The sequence below is a fragment of the Neofelis nebulosa genome, chromosome 1 (assembly GCF_028018385.1).
Source record: "Neofelis nebulosa isolate mNeoNeb1 chromosome 1, mNeoNeb1.pri, whole genome shotgun sequence".
NCBI lineage: Eukaryota > Metazoa > Chordata > Mammalia > Carnivora > Felidae > Neofelis > Neofelis nebulosa.
Genome location: NC_080782.1, coordinates 134649885 through 134672271, shown reverse-complemented (window position 1 = coordinate 134672271; position 22387 = coordinate 134649885). Strand labels below are relative to the sequence as shown.

Sequence of the window (22387 nt, the reverse complement as noted above, 5' to 3'; positions counted from 1 at the left end):
AGGATTTAGGGATGAGTGATACATTTCAAATTTCTGTGCTCAGTCATTCAAGGGAAAGTTATTGAAATAATGAAGTTGAAACAAGTGGACAGAGTGCCGCAGGGTGTGATTGTTAATTTTATAAAAATAAAACCTTTTAATTACTATGTTGTGACAAAAGTTTGTGATGAAAAAGAATAAAAATGACATTATTTTGTATCATCAGTAAGTTATTGGTTATCTTGTGGCCTTGTTCTTTAAAAAGCTCTAAAACTCAAAGATGTTTCTTGCTTTGCTTTTACCAAAAAAAAAAAAGAAAAAAGAAAAAAGAAAAGTCTGTGTGGTTAGTGGCTATCTTGATACCTAATAGATAGTTTTAAAAAACAATGATTATCTTTTAGCTATGAAGGTAAAGAGTTGTTTTTAATAATCTAGTGGGATAGATATTCTTTCTTTTTTGAAAGAAATTTGTGCATGGAGAGAACGTTTTGAGAAAGATTTTAAGTTTTATATGGTTAGGATATTGCTAGCTATCCCAAATCGTATGGACAGTATCTGGCACATGATCACATAATATATACTTGGATTAATTTAATCTTGAAATTAAGATTTAATTGTTGATCTTTCAATAGATTAATCTTTAAATAAAGATTAAAATTAATCTTTAAATTTATTTTGAGAGAGAGCACATATGTACACTCTCAAATAAATATTAAAAGAATAAAAATAAAAAAATAAATGTTTATAGCCCATCTATTTGGAGGATTTGATCCTTTATAAAATATTTTGCTGAATAGTATATATTGAAAGTTGTGTTTTTCCTTTGTTTTAGGCTGCTGGTCTTGGGCGTATGAAACCAAACACACTTGTCCTTGGATTTAAGAAAGATTGGTTGCAAGCAGATATGAGAGATGTGGATATGTACATAAACATATTTCAGTAAGTATCCTTTTAATCCAGGAACTTGGTTCAGAAAATGAAAACTTGCACTGGTTTTCAAAGCCTGCAGTGGTTTGTGAAGCCTGTTTTCTTAATACGCTCTCTTCTCATAGAAGCCTAAGAATGAAAAGAATCACATGCGGTTATCTGGGTTGTCACTTGACGAGCTATTCAGAAAATGTTTTGATTGATGTTTCTGTCTCTCTTAATACATTGGAACATTCACACATGTGTACAAATGAGCACACGACATATATACTCTAGCTTCTCATTCAAGTTAGGAAGAGTTGGGGTATCCTTACAGCTCTTGCTCAGCAGATTTCCTGAATGTCAGACCTCTCACCTTGCATTCTGTCATTATAGTATCTGGTGCTGAGGAGGGCATTTCATCATTGATATCACCCTTCAGATGGTTAGGTTTATTCTCTCACACTGATTTACATGTTATTACTTTATTTATGCATTAGGTGATTTGCATTTTTTTTAATAAAATTTTTTTAATGTTCACTTTTGAGAGAGTGAAACAGTGGGGGAGGGGCAGGGAGAAAGGGAGACACCTACTCCGAAGGAGGCTCAGCACAGAGCCCAATGCAGGGCTCGAACTCTCCAACTGTGAGATCATGACCTGAGCTGAAGTTGGACGCTTAACGGACTGAGCCAGCCAGGCACCCCAGTCATTTACATTTTTTAAATGTACTTACATGCTTTGATTTTCAACCTGTTTGTGAAGTGTAGATTTTGAGTCTATAATTCACTTCTTGGTGTAATTTAAAGGAATGATATTTATCAGACAGTTTGTGTTGGTTTAACATTACTTCATCTTCCCTTGTATAGATTGTCTGGTGCATTCTTTTTATTTTTTTGTTACTTTGTCTTTCTGACTTGAGCTGGTTTATGTTATAGTTGATTTTTATGGATGTATCTGTTTAATCCACCACAAATGCTTGTTGGAACTAAGTGAGTTATTTAATAAAAAGAATAAAACTTGTTATTTTTGGCAATTTTCTTATTAATTTTGAAATACTTCCTTTTCCTAGTATTCTCGGTTTGCTTAACAGGTCCCTTTATCTCATTTGTACTGTTTTATAGAGGATAAGGATTCCCTTTCACACTACCATTGTGGTTTTTTTTTTTTTTTTTAATTTTCTTTAAATGTTATTTCTTTTTGAGAAAGAGAAAGAGAGAGAGAGTACAAGTGGAGGAGGGTCAGAAAGGGAGAAACAGAATCCAAAGCAGGCTCCAGGCTTCAAGATGTTAGTACAGAGCCTGACATGGGGCTTGAACTCAAGAGATGTGAGATTGTGACCTGAGCCAAAGTCGGATGCTTAACCGACTGAGCCATCCAGGCGCCGCTACCATTATATTTTTAAGTTTTTTTATTTTAATTCCAATGGTAACATTTAGTGTTACATTAGTTTCAGGTGTATAATACTGTGATTCAACAATTCTCTGCAATACTCAGTGCCCATCATGATAAGTGTACTCTTAATCCCCATCACCTATTTTTTTCCATCCCTCCACCAACTCCCCTGTGTTCTCCATACTTAGGAGTCCATCACACCACCATTCTTTTTTTTGTTTTTTGTTTTTTGGGTTTGTTTTTTTTTTTAAGTAATCTCTACACCCAACATGGGGCTCGAACTCACAACCATAAGATCAAGAGTCCCAAGCTGAGGCAACCAGGTGCCCCACACCACAATCCTTGGTTGGAGAATAATTTCTTCTTATTATAGATGCTGATGAAACAGAACTGTTCATTCTTTCATATCTTGTTTTTCTTTACATACAATTGTACTTTTTAAAAAAAAATGTGTTTGGCAAAGTAGCTCTATGACCAGGTTCAAATCTTATTTCTCTGAATTTTGATCTGATTATCCTTAACTAAGTAGAGTTATTTCCCTTACTGGAACTCCTGTTGGAGCCATAAGTACTTACCTGGATCACATATGATAATTTTGTGTCCATAGCTACCTTGAAATCTATTTGAGGGAGTAACCAGATGTTATACTTTTTTAAAAATCTCTTCATATTGATTAGGCAAGTATAGAATGAATAAGTTTTCCCAAGTAATTATTAAATGCTTTTAGTAAAATTAAAGCTTTTCTGATTTTTGACCTACTATGGTTGCTCTTTAGCTTTGGGGTTTCATCCTACATTTCTAATTCTGTCCTATCCACTTTGCATACGTGAGGACTAGGAAAGGAAGGACAGTGTGAACTTTTAAATCACGTGGGCCATCTGACGTGGACTGTGCTCTTTTCTGAAGATGCAAGAGCAGTGAGATGAAATAATTATCCTAAAATGTAGAAAAAGTGACATTTTTACAAATAATTCTTCCACTGTTAGTTGTAGTTGCTCATATGGAAACACTGAAAAGAAAGGAGTCTTTCTGACTTTGACCTTGTAGGAACTTGAAGTGAATGTTTGCTCTGAGAGTCAAGTATTACTTTAAGTATTATACAGCAGGCAGCAATTAAGATAGAGGCAAAATGATGCTTTCTGGTTTCCAGAGCCATAGAAATTGATGTCACTTTCAAAGCAGTGATACTGCTTATGCTTTTATCTTGTGATACTTAAGTTTTGGTTCTGATTATAAATACTTTGAGCACTTGAGGTTTACTTAATTTACTATGCCTAGTAACAGCATGGAGAGGCTAAAACTCCAAATCAGATTATAGCTTAGAGAAATTTCTTTGTTTATAGCAAAAATATTTAGCTACTTTATTCCACGGTAAACTTGGGAAGCTATATTCACTGGCTTTTCTTTAAGGACCTTGATTTTAAGTCATTTGTGATTTATTAACTATTTTTTCAAATACTTGTAGTTACTCTTCTCTAGCGTTAGGTCTTTCAGGATACAGCTGAGGAAGGTTACTGTGTCTATTAATTTTCCGATGAATCTCTTCAGACCTTAGCTAATTCATTATAGGAATGAGGCCAAAATTGTCTCCCCATGATTTAAAACAAAAACAAAAAACATCAATAAACCAATAAAACATCTCTTACAATGATAGGTATTCGTCTTTGTGTCTGTGGGAACAAAAATTTGATTTTTTTTTTTTTTTTTAGCAGTTTAGCCCTTTCTTTTGGTTATATAGAATTTTTTGAGTATAATGAATATTGGTTGCTTCATAATTAAAAATAATAATGAAAGATAAAACTCAAGCCTGTTACACTCTGGGGAATGACCCAAAGTTTAGGAATTTGTAATTCTTTTAGTAGATTTGAGAAAAACTTGAATCCACATGATTCATGGTCTCAACATAAAGTTTCCAGAATTGAAGTCTGGTTTTAGAGTTGTCTTTGAGGTTTTAATAGATTTTGCATGTGTTATAGGATGATCCCATTTGTGTTTAAAAAACTTGAAATGACATATGAATGCGTGTCTACAAATGCATATAAAATCTTTGTATTACCTTTTTAAACATTTTTGTAAAAATGTGAGAATTACTTAAAAATACTCTGCTTTCTTTCAGAAGTCATTCCTTTATATTTATTCTCTTTCTCAGTGGAATCACTTTGCTTTGTCTTCTTGTATTTCTCTTAGCTTTAAGGGTGTAAGCCTAAATTAAGTATGGTGGGAATACTGAATGTTATTTTTCCGTAATTGTAGTTTGTTTCAGTTAGGATAATAGTACAGGCATGCTTTAAATGTCTGGTGTAGGTAGAGTGTCAAGACTATAAAGATGTACACTTAACTCGTTTTTAAGAGTATTACAGAAGAAAGGAAAGGGAATGGTATAGAATTTGAAGCAGACATTATATGGGTCTCACTGTATTTTTAAAAGCATATGTTAGAAATAAGACATTTAAAGCTGAAGGTGTTTTAAAAATCATCTCTTACTGCCTTCATTTTATAGAGGAGGACACTAACATTTTTGTGATTTTGATTCTCCCTCCACCCCCATTATAGTGACGCCTTTGACATACAATATGGAGTAGTGGTTATCCGCCTAAAAGAGGGTCTGGATATATCTCATCTTCAAGCACAAGGTAAGTCTTGCTCGAATAAATGTTTCACTTTAAAAATATAAATGACTCTGTTAGTTCTATGTCATTCTCACAAATTCTTCAATAACTTTAACATTTACTATCTGTTTTGTGTCATGTACTTACTGTATGGCATTTGGAAGTGAGATCTTTTCAGCTCCACCATCTTTTCAGAGTTGGCACCAACCTGGATGATGGCTGGTGATTATTAATGGAGAGACTAAAATTCAGTGTAAATCATAAGTTTAAGAGAAATAAGCATGAGTTATGGTTTTAGATTGGCCAAATGTATAAAAATACATGATAAATACTATAGAGAAAAAAATGTTAATGACTGCTAAATCATCATTTTCATGTTTATGAAGGTCATGCTTTTTTTACACACAGGTATATTAATAATGAAAACTGAACTTGGTAATGTCATTTTCTCTGTCTTCAGAAAAGACCCTATAAGTCATTTTTCATAACTTTTTCGTTTTGAAATGACTATAGATCCATAATAAGTAACAAAAGAAATAACAGAGAGGTCCTCTGTACCCTTCATCCATTGCTCCCAGTGGTAACATATTGAATATCTATCATTATACGTCATAACCAGGAAACTGACATTGTGACCATTTACCCACCTTATTCAGATTTCACCAGTTCTACTTAACACTTGTGTGTGTGCGCTCATGAACATGTGTATAGTTCTGTGCCGTGTATCACATGCGGTTGATTCATATAACCAGCACCATAATCAAGATACAAAACTGTTTGATCGCCGCAAAAATCTCTCTTGTGCTACTCCTTTATGCCCCCACCATGCCCTTCATCTCTCCCCCATCATTAACCCCTGATACCCACTAATCTCCTCTCCAACTATGTAATTTTTAAAGCATTCAAAAAGAATGTTTTTAGATGAAACTTTAAACCTAACTAAGGTATACTGATTACTTTTGCCACCTTAATAAAAACTGGGAAATTCTATACCCTTTGATGATTTCCTGGTAGTTTAACAAGTATTAGAAGTTTAAGAAATTGCATACCTAATATTTTACCCTTATCAATTAATTAACTAAATCATCAAAAATATCTAAGCCTAAATAGCTGAGAGGCACATCATGAACTTTTGTCACCTGTTTATATATTTAAACAGTTGTAATCCTCCCCCTCCTCCCACCATTTTAAGGGTATTGTGCAGTTTTGAAAGGAACGCTTTGAGGTCTTTATCCATGGAACACAAAAGTATGGCTTGCTGAAAATGCATTTTCTTACTCCGGAGTAGGCCTTGCAAAATACTGTTTCAGTTCTCTCGTGAGCTGCCAGCAATTGAGGTTTAGGGTACCTGTTAACTGCACAATTAGTTGTGTTCCCTGTCACTCTCAAAAGTATGACAGTTTGACTAATCAATTACATATATAGTTGTGTAATCCACTGTGATTTGAATCTGACTAGAACTTTAAGAAAACATTTTCATGTGTTTCAATTAGGAAAATTGTTTCGAAGGTCTTGTTATTCGTCATCAGGATTTGGACACAGGAATTTGGTTCAGCACAGGATCAAGAGCACAGGCTTTGGAGTCAGATCTCCTTTGAAAATCCCAGCTTTTTCTCTTAGTACATAGCTCTGTAGCCTGGGCAAATTTGCTGACTTCCCAGCTTCAGTTTCCTCATATCTTAAAACAGAATTATTGGGGTGCTTGGGCTGGCTCAGTCAGAAGAGCCTGAGACTCTTGATCTTGGGGTTATGAGTTCTAGCCCCACGTTGGGTGTAGAGATACTTAAATAAAACATTAAAATTTAAAAAAAACCGGGATTATTTCATAGGGTTGTTGTAAAGAAATGTCTGCGAAGTTCTTAGCATAGTCGTTTCTCTTGTTATTTCTCATCATACACACAAATCAGTGATGAGGATTATCTGTCACCGATCAGTTTCTTATGACATTTGTCTTCGTGTCGCATGTTTTCATGGTGGAAGTTAACTGTTTACTAACTACTTCTCAAAAGATACAAAATGGAGAAAGTGCTTTAAAAATGAAAAACTGGTACTCTACCCTGAGTTGATGTCCTGGTTTTGTCTCTGTAGTCAGGGGTGTAATTTTTCAGTATTGTTTGTCATCTTACACATATGTGAACATTTGTCACATTTTACATTTTTTACATGTGTAAATGACTTTGAGAGTAGAATTTATTCACATTCTATACACTATTCTTTTGTCTGCCACACTTTTATGCTCTTTGAATCTCACTCATTACTAATTCCTCAGCACCTAATTCACATGTCTGATACTTAGCCGTGGCTCAAGATATTTGAGTGAATAGTTCTTTCAGATTATCACATTTGTTTACCTAAGAAATCATGTACTGTAAACTTACTATTTCTTCCTAAACTGTGCTGTGAACTGTTATTTAATTAATATACCATGGTGCTTTAATTAATGGCTAAAATAAGATTTGGATAATAATTTGATTACTTTCATGTCCATAGAAGAATTATTGTCTTCACAAGAGAAATCTCCCGGTGTCAAGGATGTGGTACTAAGTATGGAGTACAGTAAAAAATCGGATTTAGATACCTCCAAGCCATCCGATGAGAAAAGTGTTACACACAAAGGTAATTTTTATTCAGACAAGAAATGTTATTAATGGTAATGTTTAATTTGGGGAGAAATGGTTTTTATTATATAACATGTCTTATTAAGTAACCCATTCTCTCATTTGTACTGTTCATTTCTAGTAGATGAGGTAAAATGGATGGCTACAACATGATTAGCTATTTTTAAAATACTAAAGTCGATCGTAGAACAGAAGCCATGCCAATTAATTATACACTACACTAATACCTGCTTGTATATTTTTATATATGCTTTAAGTGAAACAATTTAAAGCCTAGGTTAAATCTGAACTTGGAAAGTAACATGGTAATTTTAGAGCAATGTGATAGAGCATGGGATAACCCTGGAAGAAATGAAGTTGACCACAAATCTACATAATTTTTTTGTAAATCAAGATACTGAAATACCAGGGATTTTGTTTATGTGCTGACATATTTAGAATACTTTTTACATCTACTGCACCTGGAGTTGTTGAGGTAAAACCATGTAATAAAAAATCACATGCAGTTGTATTCCTCACTTAGTCTCTGAAGGAACATGCTATTGGTGTTTGGTTACTGAACTGTTTGGCCATAATTGCACACCTACTACCCCTGGTGGCCCATGTGGTTCAAGCCACGCAAAGGTCTCCAAATCTCCTGAGACGCTGAGATAATTTCATCCATAAATCTGTGTCATGTTTATAAGACGGAAAGAGGGATGACTTCCAAATCTTACTCTCCCGCCCTCACTCTCCTACCTCTGTTCAGTCAGTATCTCCATCTGTCCTGGTCCCAGCTGGCACGCAACAAGAAAAATCTGCACTGTAAATCATCAAACCATATCATGCTTTTTTGATTCCTATCAAAGAATTACCATTCTTTTTCTGAAATTGATCACTTTGGACAAATCCTGTCGCTGTGAAATCAATCTTCCCCAGATTATGTAGAAGCACTGCTGTTACTTAATATTTCTTTGCTCCTTAGTTACATTGGCTGCTCAGAGTAGTGGTAGTTGAGGCTTTAGTTGAGACCCCTTTTCCCTTTAAGTTCTTTGCTGGCTTGATTATAATTTGTTTCCTGTTTCATCTCAAAACTCGATGAAAGATTCTAAAACTGCTTCTAATGTTCCTGCATTTACTTTTAGTTTATAGTATACATGCTCTCATTTTCTCTTTTTATTTTTGTTATCATTTTCTTTTTCCTAAAACCGATCCTTTCTTTACAGAATCTGTTAGGAATTGATAGGTAAAACTATGATGGGAAAGGAAGAAGTAATAGTCATCAAGCATCTACTCTGTGCCTTTCACATTGCAGTAGGTGTTTTCTACACAGTAGCTCATTACTGTGTGCCACAGTCTTGGGAAGTCATTATTTTTAGAGTAGGAACCTGGGGTGAGTACATACCTGCTCACCTTTTTATTTTGAAAATGTCAATAGCTTTATTACCTTCAGATACCTTTAAATATCTTAGTGTAAATTATTTTTTAAGTGTCAGGATTTCCTTAACATTTTTTGAGCTCTCTGAAATAAATACACAATGTCCGCATTTATATTTATAATTGTTATTTTTACTATCATCAAAGACAGTATCAAATATCTACTTTATAAGAACAATAATACATAATCCTATAAAATTAAATATAATAATTGAAATGTTCCCTAAGAGGCATAAGAAATTAGCATTCAAAAATAGCATTAATTTTATTTTGTGTTTATTTTCTATGTAGCCAGTTATTTTCAAAATTAACATAGAAACTATAGAAAAGTTTATATAATTTAAAGGTGTTCAGAATTAGAAACATTCTTGTGTAGTCACCATATAATTACAGGTGTTCGGTATGTCTTTCTTGGTTACTGTGGCACACAGCATGCAAGGGGACAGAAAGAGCACCCTTTGAATACTTACTTTGTGCTAGGCACTGAGCTAAGGGCTTTAATGCTTGCAGCATAATGATCTGAAGAGGTATGTATTGTTCACCCTTTTACTAACAAGGAAAGTGAGGAGTTAACTAACCACTTCAAGCTGACGCAGCCAGGAAAAGCATTAGAGGGAATCCTGGAACCCTGGGAGCCACTTGACTCCAGAGCAGTGTACTCTTCCCTGTCCGGGTCCGGAGTTTTACATGCCTCAGACACCTCACATAAAGCTTATCTGAAGAAGAACCTGAGATTAGCAAAACTGTTAACCCCAAGAAAATGTTTAAAGATACCTAAATACAGATGGACCAGTACATGCATACAAACATATATACATGTATATATATGCTTACGTTTTATATATCAATTGATGTATATATGTATAAATAGTATTTTATATAAACCAAAAGACTCTGTCTCTGATCAAATTCCTTCCTGTTTCAAGTGGTAATTAGTTTTTACAAGGACCGGATATCCATTAAACTTTTCTAAAAGTAACTTTTCAGTCATTTGCCCAGTGATGCAGTGGCAGTGTTTAAAATTCATGTGTTATGTGCAGTGTCAGTTTTTAACGTCCTATTTCAATTCTATAAGCCATAGTTGAAATTCTTTTCAACTGATTTCAAGTATGAACATTTACAAGTTTAAAAATCGTGTTCCAGTTTTTGTCAGTTTTACAGGAATACAATGTAGAAGTGAGCGTTCATCAGTAGCCCTGTTGGAGGGGTCTAAAATATGTTTGCTTTTAAAACTCCTCAACACTCAGTGTAGAAGATATGTATTTTCAGTCTTGATTTTTCACAGACTGTCTCATCGTACTATGCTCTGTTTATAAATGTGCTCTATTTACATTTTCATTATTAATATAAAGACAATTAACTTATATTTTGTGTTTTTTAAACATAATCTAGATGAGGAAGAGGATGGCAAGACTCCAACTCAACCACTGTTGAAAAAAGGCAGGCATTTTTCATCATTTTGTTTTAATCCCCTTTTTCATACTGTTAACTCTTTAATTCCAACTTTGCTATTTTCTTTTTTTACCTTAGTTTTTATTTCCATGGCAAGGTGATGCTACAGTTATTTATTGAATGCAGATTAGAAACATTATCTTTAGTCCAACAAAAAAGTATAAGTCATCCCAGGGAAAGGGAGTATATCAAAGGCAAATTATTTTAAATCATCATAGCATTTCTGAAATACTCAAACCTTGACTGTCAATACCAGTTTCTTATTTTAAACTGCATGGTTTAGGTGCTAAACCGAGACACTGAAATGGGTCTCTTTGCCAGTGTCACTTGCATTCTTTACCATCAGGTGTACCAAGCCAAGCCCTTAATTTTGATACTAATATATTTTTCATTTCAAAAATTACAATATTTCTCACAGCCCTGCTGCGTTTGGGAGATACACAGTCATGTCCCCGGGCATGACTTTTATGAGAAGGAGATAGAGGTGAGAGTTACGGAGCAGTGTGGTTTGGCAGCCATATTATGTCATCATGCACAATCATTCGTCATGTTTGCGTGTATCATGGCAGCATGAGAAGTGAATGACAGACATCCTGCAGAAACGATCAGATTTCCTCCTGTGGATTCCTGCTTTTAAAAATTTGCTGTAGGAGTCTCATAATAGTCATTTGCTTGCTCATAGAGTCAGTGCTGAGTTTTTTGGTTTTTTTTTTTTTTTTTTTTTTTTAAGTTTTTAAGTTTTTAATTCCTGGGAACATGGGAACTTCCTTGGTATGTTGCTCTTTAGATCTGCAGCACGTGGTGCCCTCCAAGGAGTTCTACCATCTTTCTGTGCCTCGGAGAAAGATGTGTGGTTATATGGCTTTAGCTTTTTGCATCACAAACCAAGGGGTCAAGTTAGGTAAAGATGAGGGTGTTCTTGCTTAGACTCAGAGGTTTCACTGTGATAATTGTTAGATTGTATTCATTCGTCTTCCACTTCCCTCTGTCTTTTATATTAATGATGGCATTTTATGTAAAATAATTTTTTGATCTTTAAATTACTGAGGAAAAAGATTACAAAAGTGATACGTTCATGGAATAGGCATAAGCCTCATTTGTCCAGTTAGCGTAAAACAACTTCTCAAAAATTAAAATCTAGCAGTCAATTATAATATTCTTGATTGGTATTGGTATTCATGCTTCTCTTTGATTAAGAATGCTTCAAAATATTAGAAGTTAGGCAAGATAATTTGGATGAGTTAAGCTGTTGTAAAGATGTATTTATCTGTGAACGTCTTTCAAAAGTACATTTAAATTATAAACCACTGAAAGCTTATGATGGATGCCATATACAACTGTCTGCATTATAAACATTTAAATATACCAGAGTTAGGGAATTATAGGAATTCAGCAAAAGAGACTTGAGTATTTATCTCCCTTACATGTTATTTTTCTGCTTCATCCTTTAGAATCCAAAGGCCCTGCTGTGCCCTTAAATGTAGCTGACCAAAAGCTTCTTGAAGCTAGTACACAGTTTCAGAAAAAACAAGGAAAGAATACTATTGATGTCTGGTGGCTTTTTGATGATGGAGGTAAGGTTGTTACCATGCTTTTTAGCAGTTTTACATGTAGTGAAGTTGTGGGACTATGGGAATAGTACTAAGAAATGACGTGTCCTCTTCATCCCTAGACCCCTTTCCAGTTTTGTCAACATTCCCCAAAGCACCAGGATTAGTTTCAGAATCAGGTGTTGCACTTAACTGTTACCTCTTCAGTGTCCTTCACTTTGCAAGTTGCCTACTTCTTGAGCTCATGACCTTAAGATTTTTTGGTTTTTGTTGTTTTTTTTTTTAATCGACCAGTCTGAGAATGTCACTAGATTTGAAGTACCATTTAATCTTTTGTCATAATTAGTTTACATTATGTAGGTTTATGGTAGAAATATTAGAGAAGTGACACTATGCTCTTCTGTCTGTATCTCAAGTGGGACATGATGTTTGTTTTGGCTCATGACTGGTGAAGTTAGCTTTGACCATTGAGTAAGGTGGTTTTCACTAGATTTTTAGAATGAGAAGTTACTGTTTCCCCTTTTTAATTACACATATTAGTGGATGGGGATTTGCTTTTGGATTAGGTAAATATACCATCATTACTACAACTTTTACCACCATCTTCAGCATCCTTTGATACTTTGGCCTGCTCTTATCATTGGTGTGGTGTGTTTGTGGTTGCCAGATGATGATTTTCGAATCCTGTTACTTCTTCCTCTTAGTTGGCTTCTTACTGTAAGGAAGAGCTTTCTCTTTTTTTCTATCTTTGTGAACTCATAGACTGTATTCAGTGTGAGATGATTTGTCATTCTCATTATTTGTTTTGATGTTCAGATCGTTTCCATATTTGGCCAGCAAGATCCTCTGTAGTCTGACTTGTGTGTCCATTTGTCATTTCCCAATCATAAGATGTTCCAGACTTACTTTTGTACTTTGCCTGTACCAGCCATTGAGTCACCTTTTACCCGAGGAACGCTGACTGCTCTTAGTGGAGAATGGTATATAGAAACAAAGATACGCTCGTTGCCACTGCGGTGTCACTGCTCCCAGGCCCTCTCAGTAGACGGGTCTCAGAAACTTACCATAGATATGTTAGTACATGTAAGTATAGATTGAACACCCATTCCAGTTTAAACACTGCAGGGTTTAATCCAGCTTCTTCCTTCTTGGAGTTCTCATTTGAGAGAGAAACCTGGCTCCCACTAGGTTCAGTGAAGACTCTCAGTTCCTCAGTCCTCCTGTATGTGACTAACCTCCCGGTTCCATTGGGCTTCCCTCCTTGTTCAGGCCTACCTCATGGCTTTCTGTCTGAATTATTAAGGAAGAACAGATAGAAAAATATTGTTTAATGCAGAGTTGTAGCAGACATTCTTTTAGAGATTAAATTGAATTAAAAGGTCTTAATTGAGAGATTAGCATTTCGTGAATGATTTTTTATATTTTTATGATTTAGGTTTGACCTTATTGATACCTTACCTTCTGACTACCAAGAAAAAGTGGAAAGACTGTAAGATCAGAGTGTTCATTGGTGGGAAAATAAACCGAATAGACCATGACCGGAGAGCGTAAGTGTATTTAAATGGAAGAGCATTAATCTAGCCATACTTCACTATTACAGTATATTTGATAGTATAAAAAAGACACAGTCCAGAAAATGTCAGTCAGGCTGTCCTATACTGAAGCTGAAAATCTTGTTAGACAACTAAAACCTCATTCTCTTTAATTTAATCTTTATGTTTAAGTTGTAGATAGTTCATTTTACTGATTCCTAATATTTTTTCATATATTGACATTTTAGAAAGTCTTTGTTAAAAATTTGCAGCATTTAAATGTTAGGCATGTAAAAAAACTCAGTGGATGTGCCTCCAAATCACATATTCCTGTGTGAGATACATTCTGTAGACTTGAAGACAACAGAAATGAAGGATGCCGCGGTCATCCCTTGTCTTACTCCCGCTGTACTGTCCCCATTCTATTTCTGGTTGGAGTGATTTGCTACATACCCCACACCTCATCCCTGACCTTTTCAGCACACACTATACACTCTTCTCTTGAGTTCACGTTTGAAAAGTAGAGCTCTGATGACAAGATGCCTCTGCCCAAATACTTGGAATTTCCTCTCTGTTACATTCCATAGAAAGTCTGTGCTAAAATATGACAAAGCCCAAACCCTCTGTCCTGTTCTCCACACTGTGTCTTACCCCTCACTGTGGTGCGCACTGGTGCACCTGCCCTGAACACACATGCTGTCCCAGGCTTGTACCCCTCTCTGCTCTCATCTCTACTGTAAACAGCTCCTCTCATGAAACACTCCAGACTTTCAAGTCCAGCATTGCCGTCACTTTCTTCGTGACACTTGCCCTAATGTGTTTTATTTTTATACCATTGTCTCCCCCATTAGTTGTTACCCTTCCTTCCTCAGTAACGGTATATTTGGTATCACTCGCTGCATTCTAGGTACTGTATTAATATACTTTTGTATCTTAGATTTGAGTTTCGTGGGCCCAGTGACACATAGCAGGCACTTAATAGATCTACACTGGAATTCAACTAAATGTCGAGTCATCCCACATAGTGAATTATGCAAGAAATACTAGAAATAATTCAAAAGTTAAACCTGGAGCAAGTCTGTTTTCTAATGTCTTAATTTAGAAAACTCTGTTTTCTTAAAAATAGAATACCCTTGTGCTGACAGCTTTTCCTTTGTGTTTTTTTCCACTTTTTTGTTGGTGCCACCAAGGTTTCCTTGCCATCTATGCCTCTGAAAAGGTATATCTTTACTGAAAGGTCAGAGGCTTGTTGGAGCTTCTTTTTCATGTCTGTCCCAGTCCCCCTCCCCCTCAAAAATGCTGTGAACTTGATCTGCCATTAGTTACAGCTTTTGATGGCCCCCAAAAGTCCTGTTTGGGTCTTGAGATAGGCATTCTTCATGGATGGAAGAAGAATCGAAAAATAATTAAACTTAACAACTGTTTACTAGTTTTTGCGGAAATCCATATAGTCACCAATATAATCTGTCTAAAAAAAGTTTTAACTGAAGTATAGTTGACATATATTGTTATGTTGGTTTCAGGCGGGCAACATAGTGATTCCATATCTCTTTATGTCGTGCTCACCACAGGATTGCTACCATCTGTCCCTGTACAGCGCTATGAAAATACCATTGACTATATTCCCCAGGCGGTACCTTTCATCTTCGTGACTTGTTCATTCTGTAACTGAAAGCCTGTATCTCTGACTCCTTGTGACTAAAATTAAATTTAAAAACTAGTTGCCTTCCAAATTTCATTATTACTGTCTTTCCATTCATGATTGGATACTAAGGAGCGATTCAGAGAAAGTGAAAGAATATAACCGGAGTCTCTACTCAGGGAATTTTGAGTTCTACTCAGTTGAATTTACGGTGTGAACTAACACAGATGAACTTTATTCAGCACCTGATACAGTTTTCGTATAAATGATGCTTTTCAGATACAGTGATTCAGCCTGAAATGGAATAAAAATACATAGATGCAGCTTTTATGTATCTCAATGCTTTTAATTTTTGTTTTAGGATGGCTACTTTGCTTAGTAAGTTCCGGATAGACTTCTCTGATATCATGGTCTTAGGAGATATTAATACTAAACCAAAGAAAGAAAAGTAAGTTGTTGGATAAATTACTCTGTATAGATAACTGATTCTTTTATGGATGACCTACTCACATATTCCAGTAACAGATCATTCAACTTAAACTAATTACCTGGAGGTTTTACCTGCTGTTAGCATGTGAAGTCAACTTTTTTAAATCTGGTACTGACAGTTGGCATGCCTGTAGCTGTTACTAAAGTAAGTGTAAGGGCTTTCAGTTTTCAGAGAATTCAGTTAGTGCTTTACAAGTAATTTCTGAAAATCCTAATGCCACAGAAATTCCACATGGTTCTTTGAATTTCCACTGTTCATGCCTATATTCATTACCACCACTCACTCAATTCCTACTCCACATTATATATTACTTTTCACTGTTTTGCCTTATTAGTAAAATAGGAGAATCAAAAATTAGCCTATAATAGTTGCAATCAGAATTCTCAAGCGTCAAGGGAAAGTATACTCATGGAATAATCTACCTGAAAATGGTACCTAGAGATTGTTACAATAATATGTATATTTATGTTGCCAGGCATAATTTTAATTATTCTCAAGTCAATTGTTGAATAAATGATGAAGCTGGTTTAAAGAATTTATCTTAAATAGAAAATAATAAGGTATTCTTTGTAAGCTTATAATCAGGGAAGGATTTGTTTCCTTTTATAAAACAATATATGCCAGGAACTTTGTATGAAAGTTGATACTGAAAAATATTTTTCACATTCATAGGGGATTAGAGTGTTTATGTTCTTTTACTGTCTCTTATCCTATTAATTTACCTTTGTATCTAGAGATTAATTGTGCATCTTCTTAAATGTTAAGTATCTGTGTGTTCCTCCCTTCAGAATATTCTAGTACCTTTTCTCCTACTACTGCTCCTTTCATTCAGTGGTACTTGAACTAGGAAAGGTTTTGAATATTTTGAGTAAAGGAACAACACAATTTGACGTATTGCTCAAAAGGATCATCTTAGCTAAGGTGATGGAAATGTATGTAGGTTGACAGGGGGGTGGGCATAGGAGCAGGGAGTAGATACAGAGAGATCATTGTTAGCAGTTCAAATTACAATTCTGTTATTGTGAATATGGTTCTAAATCTCTAATCAATTTGAGAAACTAGAGATGGCTGTTTTCTGAATAAGTTGCCAAAGAGATGGTTATAATTAGGGTGTGGAAGTGAGCAGGAGAGATGGAAAACACTGACTTCTCAAATTCTAATTTAGCATTTACGATCTTAGTGTTAAGTAATTCAGATTGTGATTGTCAGTTTTTTTTAAGTATTGTAGCATTTGATGAAATGATTGAGCCGTATAGACTTCATGAAGATGACAAAGAACAAGATATTGCAGATAAAATGAAAGAAGATGAGCCATGGCGAATAACAGATAATGAGCTTGAACTTTATAAGACCAAGGTATTATTTCTCTTCTGCTTTCTTTTCATTAATCTTCCATTGATTTTTTTTAAAAAATACGTTAAGATAGAAGTATCAAGAACTATAATTTGTTATGGGAGGAACCGGTCTTGTAAATTCAGTCTCCTCTAAGTTGGATCTGTATGTGAACAGTGTGTGTAAATCATTAGGTCTTTTTTAAACTAGGGAATAGATACTTTTATTACACCAAAATTATTTTGTTTCTTTTTGCTTACTTCTATATAGTTCTCTGAACCACACTAGATTCCACTTTTCCAATGGTCTAGGAATGACTTTGTCTTATTTCCTTTCAGACCTATCGGCAGATAAGGTTAAATGAATTATTAAAGGAACATTCAAGTACAGCTAATATCATTGTCATGTAAGTAATGTCTATACTAAGATTTTCTTCGGTATTCATTTTATGATAATGCGATTAGGATTAATTGCCATACCAAGTACATACGTATATATTTCCCAGTAATGATCTAGTGGTTATAAGTAGGAAAAACAAACTTTTGTTAATATACTTGAAGCATACGGAAAAATCACTTAAGGTAGGAAGAAAGAAAAGCAAAAATCTTAAGCTTATATGAATCTAAGTAATTCTTTACCACAATAGTTTATTATGGAATTTTTCCTTTCTTCTTTTTCCCACCTTTTAAAAACTCCTTGGCTTTGAGGACACTCCATCATATGTGGGGTATGAGGACCTCAAGTTAAACTTTGGACCCTAAGGTGGTGGAGGGCACCGGCTGGCTGAGTCTGTAGAGCGTGACTTTCTTGATCTGGGGTTGTGAATTTGAGTGTGACATTGAGGGGTGGATTGTACTGACTTAAAATAATTTTTTTTTTTTTTTTTTTTTTTTTTTTTTTTTGAGAAAGAGAAGGCACAAGTAAGCAAGGGGCAGAGAGAGAAGCCCAGCTCACCTGAAACGGCACTCAAGCTCATCTGATGCCAGATTTAACTCACGAACTGTGAGATCATGACCTGAGCCGAAGTCAGATGTTTAATGAATGACTAAGCCACCCAAGCACCCCTCCAAATCAGTTTTTTACTATTAAACTTGCCTTAGATTTTTTAAAAGTCTTAAAAAAAAAATTGTAGGCCCCAGGCAGCATCCTCATAGAAATAACACCATAAAGTTACCTTGGGGGTTTAATGTCAAAAGTGGTTCCTGTCTGAATCTGCTCCCCCAGTTTTCCACACACAAACTTTACATACAGACACTCTGTCCTTGCATTGAATATAGATGTTAATGCTCTCTAGCTTTTTTTTTTTCCCTCACTAAATCAGATTCGGTAGATATTACTTGAACCTGAATTTTCTGTCATGTAGCCTGGGTCCTTCAACAGGTTAAACAAAAAAAAAAACTCCGTCCTCCAAAAACATCCCAAATGATGAAATAAAATAATACTAGAGAAATGTTGTTTTGATTAACAAAAAAACAATACACCAGAAGATTTCAAGTTTTGCTGCTAATGATCAGATACTGTAATGGAATATGCTAAAACAGAAGTCTAGAGAGAAACAGTTGATAGGGCAACTGGTGACTGCTACCACTATCTACAAATAGGAATGAAAGACCAGACATTTGAGTGGCTCAGTCCATTGAGTGTCTGACTTCAGCTCAGGTCGTGATCTCATGGTTCGTGGGTTCGGGCCCTGTGTTGGGCTCACTGCTGTCAGTCAGGATCCTGCTTCAACTCCTCTGTCCCCTTCTCTCACTGTCCCTCCCCTACTCGCACTTTCTCTCCCAAAAATAAACACTAAGAAAATTAATGAAAGCCCAGAGAAATAAGAGAAGTTGAAAATTAATACATAGAATTAATTATGTTTCAGTTTTGTTTATCCATGTGTAGTTTCTGCTTTCAAAATTCAGATAGAAACAGCCCTTTCTCCTAAAAGAATTCTGTCCTTAATGAAGAAGGGAAAATGTGAGGTTTAGCGTTAGATATAAAATGTGCTACAGTTGATAAAAATACTTATTTCTATTCTTAGGGATAAATTTTAAAAATCTTTTGTTCAGACATGTGAAAGGGAGAATAGTGATCTATGAGTATAGTCATTGTTACGGTATGTTCAGAATTTGCCACACTCAAAAACAATGTGTAACTAACCAAAGTAATTTTTAGTTAATATTAGTAGGGACTCCATATATAATTTTTATTACATTTTCTATTTTCAACTTAAATGCATTGCCTAATTTCCTTTCTCTTTTTGATACCAGGAGTCTCCCAGTTGCTAGGAAAGGTGCTGTGTCAAGTGCTCTCTATATGGCCTGGTTAGAAGCTCTATCAAAGGACCTACCGCCAATTCTCCTAGTCCGTGGAAATCATCAGAGTGTCCTTACCTTCTATTCTTAAGTGTTCCGACACAGTGGACAGCCCTCCAGATGGTACTTTAGTGCCCAGTGGAGTAACTGAGATCTTCAATGACACATTAACATCACAATGGCGAACTGTGACTTTTCTTTCACTATTTCATTAATTTGAAAGCACACAGGGAAGTTGCTCCATTGATCCGTGTATGGAGACTTCAGTTTTAGTCAAGTCTGTATTTCAATCTGAATGAATGATGATGATTCCTTGTTGCTGGACTGAAGCTCATGAGAGTAAAGTTTTCCTTTGCTACTTGAATAGCAATAAAAGTGTGTTATTTTTTGATTGATGAGAGGAGTACAAAAAGCCTTTAGCCTTGAGGTGCCTTCTGAAATTAACCAAATTTCATCCATATATCCTCTTTTATAAATTTATAGAATGTCAAATTTTGCCGTCAGCTATTATTTTTATTTCTGGTCTCTTCCACCGTGAAATGAAATGGACACTGCTTTTCTTCTTCCATTGACCAATTAGTGTTGAGTACTGTATGTTTTCTATTACTTTTGTAAAGGTATCTGTTAGATACTAAAGATGTGAATTAGGGCAAATTAATGAAAAATGCAAAAAAAAAAAAAAAATGATAACCCAAAAGTGACCCCAAAGTTAGGTTTCTGTGGGTTTATATAAAATGTAGATCTAGGAAAAAAAGACCCAATAAACCTTTCTTTGTTTTGTTTTTTTTTAATCTCTAATTCGCTATTTGTATTTTTATTTGAAATCTTAGGGACGGTTGAAGATTTATCCAGTACTTCTATATACCATGCTGAAAAATCTCCTGTTGTCATTCTTCAGACCAAAGTCCTCAAAATCATTTGTATCTATTGGAAGGGAGATCTGTCCTAATTTATAGTTTTCCTCAAATCTTGAGGGACTTTTAAGAAATGCTAAAAGATTTTTCTCGAGGAAAATTAGATAAAATAATGTCATCAAATAGACTATTTCAGTAAACAATATGTGGAATCCCACTGTACCATCGTTTATTAATCATTAAAATATTTAATGTTTCATCAAATGGTTAAATGGACCACTGGTTTCTTAATGAAATGTTTTTAGGCTTAATTCATTCAATTGTCAAGTATACTTAGTCTTAATTAATATACTCAGGTTTGAACAGATTATTCTGAACATTTAAATTTAATCCATTCTTAATACTTTAAAACTTTTGTGTTAAGAAAAACTGCCAGTTTGTGCTTTTGGAATGTCTGTTTTGACATCATAGTCTACTAGTACAATTTTGACAGTGCGTACGCACTGTTACTAAAAGCTTTATATACAATTATCAATGTGAAGTTTTTCATTTTTTATTCAAGGAAGGATTTCCTAAAAACATTTCAAGGGATAGATGTCTGCATATATGTATGTGTGTATGCATACGTATATGCATACACAGATGCATATATGTATATAATGACGTTTATTTTGCTGGTGTTTTTGCATTTTAAAGTGATCCAAGATTCATTAGATTAAAATTTTTTTGTTTTGGTAAACGTAAGTTCAAAATGAGATTGAAAGGTAACAGGTTTCCTGGAGAACAAAGGTGATCATTGGAAGGGCGTGTAACTTCACACAGTTACTGTTCAGTTAGAAAATGGAGAACACGTCCGCTACAGTACTGTTCAGTGAGTTCATTGGCATAAGTCTCCGTGGTGAAGAATGTATGCAGGTTTTCATGAATCTTGATAGAAATCCATAAAATTACTACTGTTGTCAATAGTGCAGTCTTTTTGCTGCGTGAGCATAAACTAAATGAATAGACAAGTGGAGATCTGATGATAATTTTGAATTCAGAATGTTAAAATGAAGTAATTGTTTTTCCAAATTTTTTTCCCTACATTATAACTCACAGCATTGTTCCATTTTATTGCAGGTTTTGTAGTGTTTTGGGGGAAAGACAGTAGAAATGTCATATTATTCAGTAAACAATATCGTGTTTGAACTTTTTAAATGGATAATAGGGCATGAATTGAGTGCTGCTATCTTGAAATGTGCACAGGTACACTTACTTTTTTTTTTTTTTTTTTTTTTTCTGGAATTTTTCCCATTCAGGAAACCATCATTGTGATCTGTACTACAGGAACCAAATGTCATGCGTCATACATATGTGTATAAAGTACATAAAATATATCTAAATATGCATAATGGGGGGAGGGTAATATTGTCTGTGAAATAATGTAAGAAGCTTTTCACTTAAAAAAAAATGCATTACTTTCACTTAACACTAGACACCAGGTCAAAATTTTCAAGGTTGTTGTAGTACTCTAATAAATTTCAACAATTCTTAGAGATGCTAGCTAGTGTTGAAGCTATTCTACTCTGTTTTATTTATGCTGAATTTGATTATTTTAATGCCATTTTTTTTTTTTTTTAGTTCTAATCATTGGTGATAACTTGGAAATAAATATGCAATGGCATTGGACAGTTCATTATTTCTATAGGTAAATACCGGGTTTAGAGAGAATGGTGGTGTTAAGCTGATTATTAAGGGTTAATTAAATCAAATATTTATTTGTTACATTATTTCATTTGTACTTTAGGTTTCCTTTTACATTCTTTTTATATGCTTTCTGACGTTACATATTTTTAAAGACTATGGAAATAATTTAAAGATTTGAGCTCTGGTGGATGTTGATCTACTAAGTTTGAAAATGTAATATTTTGATAATACTGTACTATAACTGTCACACACCTGCTTTTCTAACGTTTTAATGTGGAATATTGCAGTTGCTGCTTGTACAGAGGTTACTGCAATAAAGGAAGTGGATTCATTAAAACTACTTAATGTCTACTCTTCTATTTTATCTGTTTTGGAAATCTTTGTCAACTTTGTGATATACCCTCATTTATAGGACTGTTATTTCACAATATCAGAGTTTTTTGGTGGCTTTTACTGTAATATTCATGCCTTGGAAAAGTTGTTTGAAATTGTTTGCTATCCCTGGGCCTTTGTCCCTAAGCCTCATAGTCCCTGTCTTTTCTTCGGAAGACTTTTGGCTAAGCTGATTAGCGATTCTATAAAACATTTTCGCTTTCTTTTATTTGAACATTATAGTAAGCATGTCATA

The 22387-nt window shown here is 34.6% G+C and overlaps 1 protein-coding gene across 2 annotated transcripts in view; it reads left to right on the top strand.

Annotated features, from left to right (window-relative positions):
- Positions 1-22099, top strand: part of SLC12A2 (solute carrier family 12 member 2) — a 110122-nt gene extending 88023 nt beyond the window's left edge. Inside the window, exons 18-27 of one of the 2 annotated variants that reach the window (XM_058737205.1) lie at positions 812-918; positions 4832-4911; positions 7378-7503; positions 10314-10361; positions 11825-11947; positions 13359-13470; positions 15459-15545; positions 16808-16943; positions 17258-17325; positions 19175-22099. In XM_058737205.1, the coding sequence (XP_058593188.1) occupies positions 812-918; positions 4832-4911; positions 7378-7503; positions 10314-10361; positions 11825-11947; positions 13359-13470; positions 15459-15545; positions 16808-16943; positions 17258-17325; positions 19175-19310 (1023 nt within the window). In that variant the 3' untranslated portion in view covers positions 19311-22099. The remainder of the gene's footprint in view (positions 1-811; positions 919-4831; positions 4912-7377; positions 7504-10313; positions 10362-11824; positions 11948-13358; positions 13471-15458; positions 15546-16807; positions 16944-17257; positions 17326-19174) is intronic. The other variant, XM_058737211.1, reaches the window with a different exon arrangement.
- Positions 22100-22387: the final 288 nt, after the last annotated feature.